The 14,496-nt window shown below is 37.1% G+C and overlaps 1 protein-coding gene across 1 annotated transcript in view; it reads right to left on the reverse strand.

The window, feature by feature from the left end:
* The window catches only part of LOC122817637 (tetraspanin-3-like), a 200,179-nt gene extending 186,250 nt beyond the window's left edge, over nucleotides 1-13,929 (reverse strand). The window contains exons 1-2 of the mRNA XM_044090691.1: nucleotides 13,608-13,929; nucleotides 9,287-9,478 (exon numbers count right to left, since the gene is read on the reverse strand). Of these exons, the coding sequence (XP_043946626.1) occupies nucleotides 9,287-9,478; nucleotides 13,608-13,670 (255 nt within the window). The 5' untranslated portion in view covers nucleotides 13,671-13,929. The remainder of the gene's footprint in view (nucleotides 1-9,286; nucleotides 9,479-13,607) is intronic.
* Nucleotides 13,930-14,496: the final 567 nt, after the last annotated feature.

Here is a 14,496-nt window from a genome sequence, read left to right on the forward strand (position 1 = left end):
CCTGCAAGTTCACTATGATTTTCTTTCTTCAACTACAAGTCTAGTTGCCTTCAAAATGGTAGTTAACATACATACCATGCAGGATATGGTCAAGCACTGAAGAAAATATGTACATGGAGTGGAGACTTTCTTCAGTAAAAAGAATGTGTCCTTAAATTTCTTATTACAGAAGAAAAATATGGGAAAAAGAAGAATTTTTAAATTGTACCATAATTAACAGGCTACAGAAAAATGATGCAGTTGTACATATGTTAGCTTCAGAATATCACAGTATGGAAGTAAGAAGGTGCAAACAATGGAAGAATATTTTTTTTTCAGAATGACTTACTACTTATAAATAGTACAGGACTACAAATTAAATCTTAGCCAAAGATGGCTAGAGTAGCCCGTCTCTTAATTTAAACTTTAAGGGTGACAGGACCACAAAAAGGGGCACTACCAGCTAGCTACTGTTCAGAACATATGGCCTTAGGTCTTGATGCTGTGACTCAAAGTTCTACCCATTCACAGACCTCCAGGTTATCCCCATCTTTTCCCACATGATTGCTGGAGTAAAGACCACTGAGAAGCACATCCCTATTCCTGTAAGAAAGCTGACCATTTCTAATACCACTTAGATGCATATGCATAGACAATACAATTTTCCTTTCTACAAAGAGTGTAAATATGAACATCACTGCTACTGTTTGTGTTACTTCTGGCTTGTACATCAATTGCCTGTATCTAATCCATGCTGTATTATATCCTGGTATTTTACTTGTATTATCTGTTGCATGCAAATTTTCAAATGATTACTGTACTTATTTCTGAATAAACTGTTATACATACACATACTGTGGAGCTTTTCTCCCCGGGCCTCCAATGAAAAAGGGCTCACCTTGGCCCTATGGACTTTCCTGGTTAACAAACAAACAAATAAATAAATAAATACATTTGTAGTTGCATTGGGTGACCCTTTTGCCTTATGCCACAACCTCCAAATCTACAATATTCAGCTGGGGGTTGTGAATATCCCCATACCAACCTAGGGCCTTTCCTAAAAGACAGTTCTAGAGTACATCAGAGACAGGCTATACACAATCATGAAGTGGGTTCCAGAAGCAATTCAGACAATGAAGGCAGAACCACCTATACCTAGCTGATGTTTTCCAGCCATATAAAATGCCATGCTGTTCTGTGAAATACAGTCCTACATATTCAAGGACAAAAATGAAAGATTACATAGCCACTACAATGTGGACTCAGACAGCAATCATAACACCTTCAACTGGATAGCAAACTGTACCTATTTTCAGGTATTAATATGCATACATCTTTATTCAGAATGGAATAAAATTTCACCCTGCTAGGACTGTAACAAGTTTGGCTATTTTCTTTACAAGGGCATCAACCAAGGAAATTAAAAAGGCAGCTTGCTGGTCAATTGTGTGTATGTTTACTAAGCATTATAAGTTGAATTGCCAATCTAGATCCAGAAAGCATTTGTAACAAAAGTACTTAGGGCTATATTAAATCTTCTCTTGGGGGGTGGATGGTAAGTTTGCCATTCTACCCAGATCATTTAAGAATATATAATGACAGATATTATACAGTAAAATAACAATATGGAATCCACTAGAATACAAGCTACACTTCATTACTCATATTACGTAAATCCCTAAAGGCACTTTTTTAATTTAAATATTTTGTAAACAATCTGTCACTGGTTTATGTACAAATGTTTGGTTATTTCACAGTCAGTATTATTTTACACCAACAGTGCACATGCTTGTGCATAAGAAACTGTATGTCATGTATGTTTATTTCATAAACAATGGGGCATAAGTTTTATTTTATGTGTATGTAAACACAACACAACACACACACACGTGCATGCACGCACACATTAACATTAGGGTTTTAAACTTCATTGTTTTGATTTCAGTTTTTACTAAAGAAATTTAAGGCCATGTATATTTTGACTTGCTTTTATTCTCTGCTATGATTTAACTTGTTACTGATTAATTTTATTGTAACAAGACAAATTTTAATCGCAAGAAGTTTTGGGAGTAATTACTACCCAGTTTTACTGCATATCAGCCTTTGGAGTTAGTTAGTTAGATTTTATATTTCATCTGAATGTCCTGCTGTGTTCACTGCTGACACAAACAATATATACCTGTAGCCCTTTGACAAAATACAGTCTTGTACAGCCCTGCTCTCATACAGGTCCAACAGGAGGAGCTGGCTGTTACAGCAATTCTAACATTTAAATAGTGGGCCCCAGATGCCTTGACTGTCCTGTGGCTGTGACTATGCTCTGTATGAAACAGTTTTTCTGTGTTCAGTAAGGTTGCATGCTATTGTTCAGTGACACACTATATCTGCAAAGCTGTAATATCTGTGACAGGCATTTTCTCAACTGCTAGTCTGCTACATAACGTGCAGGTGACAGTGAAGACCAGCTTGTAGGTGAAGGATACTCTGGTGGTGTGATATTATGCATTATCCTATCCATGATTTGAGCTTGGCACTTGTCTCCTGAAAGTTGGCTAGTTATTCCCCCACAAGTCCTTATACCAACTATTGTCCAATGGGCAGAAGAATGACAGATGGGCCATTCAGCGGTCATCTGGATATGTGGTGGTATTTCGTCCTTAGACACAAGTCTGCGGTCAGATGGTAGCCTTTGGCAGTATGGCTAACCCAAAAATCAATGATGCAAAACAAAAAAAAAAGTCAGATGCTTAATGGAATGCAGAGTACAAGTACAATTGTATATTTTTCAAGTAACGTTACTGCCACCCTTCTCTCTCTCTCTCTCTCTCTCTCTGGTTCCTCTTATTTTCTAACATAATTCAGAATGCAGGTTCAGTTTAGCTTCGATAAGACTTGCCATGAGACTAACTGTGCTGACCAAATCCCAAATCCCTATGCTCTGATATCGGGGAATCAAATAACCATGACACTGTTTTAAACAAATGCTGCTTTCCTCACTAATAAATAACTGAAATAATTATAAGTCCAAACTGTGACCTAAAACAGAATCAAACTATATAACTGTCTTAGCCAGTCTGTGGCAAATAAAAATAACACCTTTTTTAATTTCTCCAAATCTTTTGGGTTTCTAATACCATGATGGGAATGGACCCCATTCCTAAGTCAAAGTATGATTAAAGTTCATGAAATTAGTATTGCTTCAGTCTTTGATGTCAGACAAAAGTGCTTTTCACAGCACCCGCAATGTGCCCAGTAATGACTCCTTCAATTCGTATGGGGTTACATGGATTGGTAACATATCTAAATATGATTGTAAATTCTTTTTTTATAAGACCCATTGCTCCTACTACTATTGGAACTGTCTGGGTATCTTTCTTCCATACTGCTCTCGTTTCTGCCTGCAAATCCTCGTATTTTATGACTTTATGTCTCTCTGTATGCAAGACAGTATAGTCACTGGCTGTGACGATTTCAATGATCAATGCTACTTTTGTCTTCTTTTCTTGGACCACTATATCCATTTTTCTAGCATCTATCTGTTGAACTGTTGGTAATGGGTGATCCCATGTGATATACACTTCATAATTTTCTATAATGCTTTGTGGCTCATGTCTCCGGTGTTTCCAGTGTTTTCCAGCCACTTTGATATCATAATGTTTGCACAATCCCCAGTACAACAGTCTCGCCACTTTATTATGCCTTCCTTCTGCCATTACTGTGTCGCCACCAGCAATGAGGTGCGAAACTGTTTCCAATTCAGTTTTACAAAACCTACATTTGTCTGTTTCTCCCACATGTTCAATGGACTTTGTAAACCAGAGTGTACATACCCCACTATCTGCCAATATTAACCTTTCATTTCTTGGTTTGAATTTGCCTCTCCTTAACCATTCCTGCGTTCATTCTTGATCAACATGAAGTTTTCTATTCTTGCAACTATATGTTTTTTCCACATTTCTTGCCTTCTCATCTGGTCCTTCACCTTATATTCTTTCTTTTGTTTTTTGGCACATTCAGTTGCTACCTGTTTTTTTTCTACTTCTGGTTTGATTTCCATTTCTGCTTGACGTCGATATGCTTCTGCTAAATTAAGCAGAGAAATCATATTAAATTTATTCTCCTCATGTTTCAAAACTTTCACTACATTTGGATCTTATGAGGTCAATAGATATGTGTGGAGTCCCACAATTGCAGATCTATACAAGTAATCAATTTCAAGGAGGCCCATCCCTCCTTCAGAACGGGGAATACATAATCTTGGTATACACGGATTTGTATAAATCATTTGGTGAGCATGAAGCATCCTTCTTGTTTTAATATCTAATCTATCCAACACTTTTTGCAGTCAGTCAATCACTCCAAAACTGTACGTTAGGACAGGGACAGCAAATTGATTTATTGCTTGAATCTTATTCCTAGATGTCAGTGTTGTTCTCAGGATTAATTTAAGTCTTCTAAAGTATTCCTTACTGAGTTTTATTCACATTTGTTCATGTTTTATTGCTGATCCTTCATCAATTCCTAAGTATTTATACAATCCCTCTTGCTCAAGTTCTTTTATATCACATTCTTGCCCCAAACTGATGTTTTCCTGCTGCTGCAGTTTTCCTGCTTTAAAGGTTGCTTTTGCACATTTATCAAGACCAAATGACATTCTAATATCATCTGAAAAAGTTTTGACAACCTGCAGCTGTACTTTCAGTTCTTCATCTGATGAGCTATGCAGTTTTAAATCATCGACAAAGAGAAGATGAGAAGTCCTTAGACGTTGTTGCTTTCTAGGACCAAATTGTAGCCATGGCCTAAGCTGTTATGTAAACAGCTTAATGGATTAATGCAAGGTGGAATAGCAACAGTGAGAGAGTCACCCTGGAATATCCCCCTTTGAATTTTCATCCCTGGGATAATAGTCTGTCCTTTATCATTGCTCAATTGCAAAGTGGTTTGCCATTGTTTCATAGTTACTGTAATGTAGTCAAAGTGGTTTGCCATTGTTTCATAGTTACTGTAATGTAGTCAATCAGTGTAGAGTGTATCTTATACATTATTAAGCACTCTTTTATCCATGAATGTGGAATACTATCAAATGCTTTTTTGTAGTCAATCCATGCCATACTTAGATTCTTCCTCTTTTTACAGTTTTCCACTATAACTTTATTTAACAACAAATGTTCCTTTGTTCCATATGACGTTCTTTTATTGTCCTTTTGTTCTACTGCCATAATTGAGTTTTCTTCTAAATGACTATAAACTCTGTCAGTGTCAATTCCCATGTAGAGTTTATATTTCGTCGGAAGGCAAGTTATTGGTCTATAATTTTTAGGGTTGCATGTAGGTTCACTTTTAAGTAAGAGCATCGTTTTGCCCGTTAGCCACTGTGGTGTCTGTTTAGGGTGTGCATAAAAATAGTTCTTACTCATGGCTAAATCCTTGTGCAAAGATGTTAATACTTTTAACTGAAAGTTAGGTACTGCATCTGGGCCTGGCATTTTCCCGTTAGAGGCTTTTCTCAACTTTGTTTTAATTGCTCTGGCTGTTACTTCATCCCATTTCATCTCCTGTACATTTAAACTTCTTATTCTTTCTTTTACTTCTTCTATCCATTTAGCATCTTTATGTTTCACAGGATCTTCACAGATACTTCTCCAAAATATATCTACTTCCTCTTTTTTTGGCGGTCTTTCAATTCCTTTTACCTTATTTCCCAATCCTCTATAAAACTGTTTTGGGTCATCAATAAATTGCTTATTTTGTACTTTTCCCTTATATTTATCTGTATATCTTCTAAGTTTTTCCACCTGTGCTGAAATTTTTAGTTTGTTATTTGCGATAGTACATGATTGATCCTAGCCTGTTCTAATACTGTGCATGGCTTTAATCACATCTTTCTTTCTTAGTATTTTTGTTGATCTATTCCCTCTTCTATAATCTTTTAACAGTGATACTTCTTGTCTTAATTGCTTTATAGTTTCCTCTATTCGATACTTCCATGATGGTATTTGATTTCTCCCCTTCCTTTCCCTCACTGCCCTGTGTTCTTGTGGTACAACATGATCAGTTATTAATTTAGCTGCACAGTAATATATCCTATTTACTTCTGTTATATCGCATGGGTCTGTATGGACAGTCCTAATTACTGCATTCATTTGTTTTATCAGACTTCTTACATTTTGGGTTTTATTGACCTTCTGCAGTCTATTTCTCTCATTGATCTTAATATATCTATCCATTTCCATTAAATCAAGCAACTCTTCTCTTAGCTCATTTTCTTCCATAATGAGGGCACATTCATTGTTTTCCGTTTCCTGCGGGAATTCTATAGAAAGTTCTACAGCATCTTCCTGTGGCACATTCTCTTCAATTTCATCCTGTGTCATCTGTTGCTCTGTCATATGGAAACTCACTGTCCTATCACTCCTCAATATTGACCGAATCAGAGTTTCCACAGTTTCTTGTTCCTTTCCTTGCTGTCTAGCTTCAACTGAACGTTTATACTGGTTTCCTGTGGAAGGCTCCAAAATATCTTGATATGGCACCTGACCAGTTGTTTGCTGTTCCACTGGTGCCCCCTTAATTTGGATATCTACTGCTCTATCCTGTTGTGGTGCTTTCTGCATTTGATTTTCTACACTGAATCCTTCTCTTTGCATCTGCTCCATAACCTCAATCTCTATTTCTTTGACTTCTCAATTACTGATCTCCTTTTCTACTTTTCCTCTTAGTCTTCTTATTTTTCGTATTGTAAAGTTTTTCATATCCGGATTCCTTTCCCTATATTTTCTTCAGATATCTTTGGTGATGCTCTTTTTGTATTGGTTAGTTTTGCTTTCTCCTTTGCATATATATTACACCATATTTAATCCCTTTTCATTTCCCATGTCCATATTTCTTCTTCAAATGTCTCCTGCTCATCTTGCTTTTTCCTTATTCTGGGGATGCACTCCATCATGCTGTGATGCAGTCTGTGTTAGACCTTCTACATTAAATCCTTCGCTTCGCAGGCACTAACTTCAACTTCTATTTCTTTAACTTCTGCTTTGCTAATCTTCTTTTCAGCATTACATCTTTGTGATACTAATTTTTTTATTGTGAAATTTTCCATATCTGGATGCCTTTGCCTGTATTTCTCTTTGAATATCTTTGAGACTGCCTTCTCTATATTAGTTAACTTGGCTTTCTCCTTTGCATGAATATTGCACCATATCAAATCTCTTTCTTTCCCATGTCCATATTTCTTTTTTATTTTTTTCAAATATCTCTAGGTTTTGTTTTTATTTTTGCATTTACTCAGATGCTTCTTTTTCCAAATAGATCAAAGTTTCTTGATCTATATACTGTTTTTCTAAAATCTGTTGTATTAATGAACTCAAATTTTTATTTGAAGCTTCTGACAGTTTTTCTGCGCAAGTATTTTTCTTTCCTCTAATTTCTCTCTTAATCGTTTTGTATATCTTGTGATTAGAAATTCTGGGCTTTTTAAATAATAGTAACAATACATAATTTCTTTCTTATCCTCAATAGTCCACTCTATCATCTTTCTGGCTCTTCTTTGTCCAATCAATTTTTGTGATTTTTATGGACTGCTACTTCCTTCTAAAATAGGAGGGCCATCCTCCCACTGGGCCTGGCCCCACTGTAGGACTGTTTCCGCATTTTAAGGATTCTACACTGTCATTTTTTCCAGTCCTGGCACCAGTGTGCCTACCAGGATTGGGCACTTTTTTATCCTGGGTCTTGTGCACCCAGCTACCTTTTCTTGTTTTTGGCTTACTTCTGTCCATGATATATGCTATATAAATACAGTGCATATATCAGTTTTGCCTTGGTGAGATTTTGTGAAAAACAGGGTCAACCCCGCGAAGGTACTCACCAAGACTTGAAGATGAATTCAATTTCAGCACTACTACTCCTCTCCTTTGCTTGCTGACTTTTCATCTCTCCATTAGGACTCCTGTATACGGCCCTACACTGACCCACAACCAATCAGCAAACACGGTACTGAAGGATCTGGCAATGGACGGTGGACATGAGCAGCCAAGTCCTAAACATCATTCCCTGAAGACAGATAGTGGTCTAGCCTGCTGCAATGTTAACAAGGACTGTAAGGTGATATGGGCTGGGGACATGTGCTTGGCTCTGTCGAGTTGCATTTGCCCAGCAGCCTTCATGGCTGCCTGGACAGGGGCTTCAAAGTGGCACATTCTTGCCCCATCGATGGGAAATGAATAGGAATGGTCTTGTTGGTTTGCAGGAATGGGACAGAAACTAGCACCTAAATGTAGCCAGCTAGAGCTATAAATGTTGATACATAAATAAATAAATTAATAAAGCGTGTTCAACTATCAAGCTGCTTACATATCCTTTAATAATTTAAAGGACCACCACAGCCATAAACTGAAGAAGATCTTATCTGATGTTCTAGATTGCAAATTCCTCAACAGATTTATTGCTCCAAGGAAGAAAATCAAGGTTATCTGGGAGATTGTTTACATTAAGACACGCCAAGATTTGCAGCAGCAAGCACTACCCTCAGTGTGACGTTGGCAGACATTTTTAATTACTTCATACCTCTTACTTTTAAAGAGATGAATGTTAGTGTGAAACAAGTTGTTCTTAAGACGAGATATTAAAAAGACAAGCAGTGTAATGTCCATCAAGAACTTTGGCACCCCCCCTCCCTCCAACACAGGGCTGCAAGTCACTTAAAATTGTAAATAGCTGTGGGGAAGGCTGACCCTTGCTGGATGTGTGTAGTTGTCTTTCACTGACATTACCTCAATAATACCCGACATTACAGTTTCCCACTTTTTTAACTTGAACCTTCTTAAACTTTCTGTTGTTCACAAAGTACAGAATTAAAATAACATTTAAAAGAATATGCCAACCACCACGGTTAACTGGCAGCCCCATTGGGATGTCAAGCAAGACGGCAACACCCACAACTGTGCAAAACTAGGATGGTGGTCCTAAAGTAAACAATCGCTGGTAGCTATAACTGACAGTACACAGTAAAAGAAGAAATGTGAATTCATACAGCCTGATGAGGCATTTTGACTCCAGTGGGTGGGAAAGAACAAACAGCTTCAAATACTTTTTCTTATGTGGGATTTTTTCTACGCCAAAATATAAAATTTGATGGGTACAAGGATATAAAGTCAGGGCAGATATGTAAACCCAGTGTGGCATTCACTAAGGATACTGAATAGCACAGAAATAACTTATTAGGGAAGAACCCATCGTCATGCTTTTTTATCTATAACAGTGTTTTTAGGGAAGAAAATACACTTCGAGAAAAGAAATTACTTACTGTTCCCTGTTGGCACTGGCTATCTTTGGCAATCATACAAAGTCCAAATGTGCCAGTCAGAAAAAGCAAAATAGCTCCTGACACCGCTATCCATGCTGTGTATGTAAGATAATTGTCCTTAAAGAAAGCGATGTAACTACTGCAGACCATAAGAAGAAACATGGAGCCTATGGCCATGGTCACAGCACCACCCTGCAATTAAAACATGACAAATCATTAATATATTGCTCTAGGAATGTCACTGCAAACATTCTAGACCTACAGGACAATAGTTGTCTTAAGATCCATTACCTGGTTAATGCATAGTAACAGGCCCTGCCAAAGATGGTCATTGACACCAACACATGGTTGCTCATACCGACAAGTCAACAACTTTAAAACATTTATCAAATTAAATATAAATGAAATTAAATATCATAAAAGTAAATAAATGCATAAACAGTTTGTACAATAGCAGAAACCTTTTAAAATAAATAAAGTAACGCTATTGTAAGTGCCAGTTGCAAAACGATTTTAAAACTTGTATGAAATTATCACTTTTACTTATTTTATCTAAGTTTGTTAACTGGGTGAATGAGCTGGTCCAAAGACCATTTCAGCCACTTTCCAGACCACACGGCAAATACATGCACATAACACATTTAAACACTTTAATCTTCAACTATCTGTAGAAGAAACTACAGTGTAAAGTATTCACGCTTAGAGAGTAGATTAGATTTGTCAAGTAAACATTATAAAAGTTTGGAGAAAACAAGATAAATGGAATTAAAAACTAACATAGCAAAGCTCCATACAAAATAGTGAAATAAATACATGAATTTTAATAACTATGGCACGTTCCACAGCTACATTAAAGTAGTATGAAAATTAAGTAAGTTGATATTATGTGAAAGGATGACTTCTAGGATGCCTTTTGTTTAAAAGTCTCACACTGCTAAAAGGATCTCCAAACCCTTCTGTCCTCTAAATATCAATGCACATGGGGGAGGGTTCTCCCCCCCCATGACTGCAAAGTAATTATTATCTGATGAACACTTTTTCAAGGGGAGCTGCTGCCCTCTCAAATTAGTCGGATATACAGTTTAAGAAATGTATATTTGGGGTAAGAGACTTGTGAAGGGCCATCATTTAGACATCTTTTATGGCAGGTTTGTGTTTTTGTGGCTCTAACCTCACTGTATATGCACAGTAACAAGCCCAGGTTTCACTGTGCAATGGGCACCAGCAAAGGTGTGTCATTCTCTTCCAAAGGTGAAGCAATTACTCAAGAGACCCTGTCCTCCTTGAGACCAGCACTCTCCCAAAATATGCAGTCTCCACCTGGGAATAAACCATGGAAATGTGCACCTCACGTACCCACTACCACACGTTCCCCTTAAGGATAGGTGAGCTGGCAAAGCTGTGCCACTTTCCTCCTCCCACAGTAGGCACCTGGACTGCTGATTGAACTGGAGTCACCAGGTTCATGCTCAAAGTATTCTTCCATTATTCTCCAATACATCTATCCAAATGCATGCACAAGAGTCACAGTTCTCACCTTGTCACCTTAAGAATCAGGGACAAAAGGCCAAAGTCAAGGGCAACTTAACTCATTCATAACTAAAGTGCATGTCTTCTATGCTTCCCTTTAACACCCACAGCTCCTCATGGCATACTGAAGGTTTTTGGAGCTGGCTTTCTTTGCCACGTGCCTTACAGATTAATAATAATCAGCATAAGAAAGGGCATGGTGTAAGCAACAAAATGACACCAAGACTGTTGACCTACAATGCTCTGCAGTGGGGACATTAATCACAGTTTATCACTTAATATTCATATATGCATTCTTATTTTCATAACTGAGAAAGCTTCAATTTATTGAGCGGTATGGCCTGAAATGTTACAATGGGACATAAAAAAAAACTTTCACAGTCCACTTACAGTACGGTAACTGTACTGGTGTGACTGCTACTGCCTTGCTACCAGTAATGAAGATATGCAACATTTCAACATGTACATTAATATTTCCAAACCCAAGTGAAAGATGATAGTTTTCAATGAATCAGGGACAAATCTCAACAAAATCAGGGTCAAATCCAGAAATAATCAGACAATTACAGACACTTAATATATTATTACTACTAACTTCAGACATTGATAAATACCAAAATGTGAATTTTAATATACATTTTCTGAAGCAAATGAAGTCTATAACTCTAATTATTGTCATTAAGTAAGTGTAATTCAACAGTTTATTTCCAAAAGTCACCAATTTTAGGAGGGATCAAGAGGGACAGAGCTAACATTTAAGTCAAAATCAGGGACAATTGAGAGATACTGCTTGCTATCAGGTGATAGCTTAATAATGCTGAAGAATATTGTCATTTATACTTGCATTTGAACTGTGCATCTTCCGATATTCAGTTTTACATACATTAATGATAAAAAACAAAATTTTAAATATGTATATAACCTACCTCTTAACCTCTTAATGCAATAATCTGGACAAAGTCAAAAATAACGGCAGGTCAAAGTCCCAGAAAATATGGACAAATTTTAAATAATTGCTCTTACAAACATACAAAGTTGCTAGAATATCAGGTTGTGTTATGCATGCATTTTCTGAAATATATATACTATTTCTAACTACGGTGGTGGTGCTGTGGTAGCGTTGTCACCTCACAGTAAGACGTTGTCCTGTTCGATTCTCAGCTAAAGCGTCTTCTGTGTGGAGACATGCGTGAATGGGTGTACCTTCATTGAAGGCTGTGCGTCAGAGCTGGCAACTCGGCACGTAAAAATCTGCTGCCAATGATTAGCGGACCAGAGTTCTGCTGTGGCGACCCCTAACCGGGAAAAGCCGAAAGACTCAACAACATATATACTATTTCTAAAACTCAAATGTCTGTCATTATATAATGACTTTAGTCATCAATAATTTATTAGAAAAACACAAATTGGATGAGGAACAGACCAAAAATGTGAAGCAAAATCTGGACAGTTGAGAGGTGAAGTATGTAGATATCTTAGTAAACAAGCACTCTGAATGGAACTTCAAGTCCTTGCTGCCATCTGAAAGCTCACGCATGGCAGGAGAAAAGTGCTCTGACACTATGTATCTAAACTGTGCATTTTTCGAAGATGTGAAAAGTTATGAAACTTTAGAGAAAAATATAGTTCTGGGTTTGTTTGCTTTATACTATATTACAGTACTGATGTTAAAGTGTGACTGTACTATTATCACTGTGAAGGAGACTTTTACAGTTTGCATCGCTCTTTTTCCTTTTTAATAGCATTCAGTACATATGACTGGGTTATGCCTTTTAACTTGATGTTTTTCAAAAAATGCTGTCGAGAGACGTGGATGGGGTAATATTCTACGCAACTTGCATTCCTATTTTGTTCTGAAAAATAAAAATCACCCCACTATTATGTTTGTCTTTATTACAAGGGATTTATGATTCTTTATATTTCATCACACATGCTCAGATAATACTTTGAAAACAGCAGATTTAAAGACAGGTGAGATATACAGTTAAGATGATCATTTTTGTGAATTTTGCGTAGTTTGGGGTATTTGTCTTCCTCTGTGCCCTCCTCATACCTCTTAGTGCAAGAAATCTGGACAAAGACAGAAATAATGGGGGGAACAAAGGCCCAAAAATAAGATTTTAAATATTGCTTCTACAAATTTGATAGCTGCTAGAATAACATGTTTTGCATTTCCATGTATTTTCTGAAGGGTATAAAGTCTGACACTCAAACAGCTGTCATTATTTAGTGATTTCAATCTTCAATGATTTGCCAGAAAAAACAGAAGTTTTATGAGGAACAGACCAAAAGTATGAGGAAAAATCTGGACTTTCTGCGAAAATCTGTACAATTGAGAGGTCTGTGTCTGCCCCCTAGGTAAGACAAAAAAAATGCATTTCCATGTCAATCACAGGTCAACCCACCAGAGACAAATCTCAACAGAATCAGGGACAAATCCTCAAATAATCAGGGACATTTTTTAAATATTTGTACTATTATCTTGAAACATTTGCAGATTAAGAGAATGTGGATTCATATAGATATTCTGACGTAAAACGTCTATAACTCTGGATTACTATCATTATTTATTAAGGGCAACTCACAACCTTTTCTTCAGCAGTCACCAGTTTTAAGAGGGATTAAGAGGGGCAGACCTACAATTGGAGTCTAAATCAGGGGCACTTGAGAGGTCATCGTCAATCATCCTGACTACACCCACACCGCTGTAAGAATTAATTCAGAAATTCGGCAAGTTTGTTTAACTATATTCTAATACGTATGCCATTAAATAGCCTCAAATGGTTCTTACCCATAAGAAAAGGCTGAAGATCCCCCGCGACTTTTCACAAATTACTACAGTGATACTGCCCATGGTGTAATGCTGTAAACAGCTCCAAAGGTTTTGAGAACAATTGGCTTCTCCGCCTTATATTCTTAAATTGTCAACGCGTTACATTATCTGACAAGACTTCAGAAGGAAACCCAGTGCTCCCCTCTAAATGGTACCGTTTTACCACTTAATCGTTTTAAGGTGGCAGCGTATGTCTCGAATATTCAATGTATAAACACCAGCAAGAACAAATTTACAAAAAGGGGAAATCTTTCAGCTGTCATTCTGGCACGTGATAGGGAAAGCGCCGTCACGAGATTTGTTTGGAAAAGTATAGTACGCAGAGCTATTGCGCCATATTGGGTACGGCACCACCGGGGGTTACATCTACTTTCATCACATACGCTGTTTTAGTTGCTTCCATTTCGTTGTGTAAATAGACTTCTCTTGGAGTGTACATTACTTTGGTGTTTACTACCATATGTGACCGGAGTTCTGGCCGTAGGCAGTGTTTTTTGAGCAACGTCGTATCTGCTTGGTAGGAGTAAATCCACTAGGGTTTAAATAAACGTGTTTCAGTGATTCTGACATGTTCTTTTCCCCTTTGGAAGAATACATAATTGTATACTTTTTAAATCAAATTTGAAGCCGAACGGTATAGAACAGAATATATTTTTCTGCAAGTTCCAAATGTTCTTAATTTGCAGAACCTCCGATTTTCCCTTGCTATGTCCGTCATACGATATTTGATTTTCTGGTCATTATACATGATTATATTGAGATAATAATGCTAGACATTGGAGTTTCATAGTTCGTGTTCAGAAAATGCACGTTAAACCTGTTGTTTTATTAACTTTTTCAGTGAATT

Source organism: Protopterus annectens, chromosome 13.part0 (assembly GCF_019279795.1).
Source record: "Protopterus annectens isolate FY-2018-M chromosome 13.part0, PAN1.0, whole genome shotgun sequence".
NCBI classification, from domain to species: Eukaryota; Metazoa; Chordata; order Ceratodontiformes; family Protopteridae; genus Protopterus; species Protopterus annectens.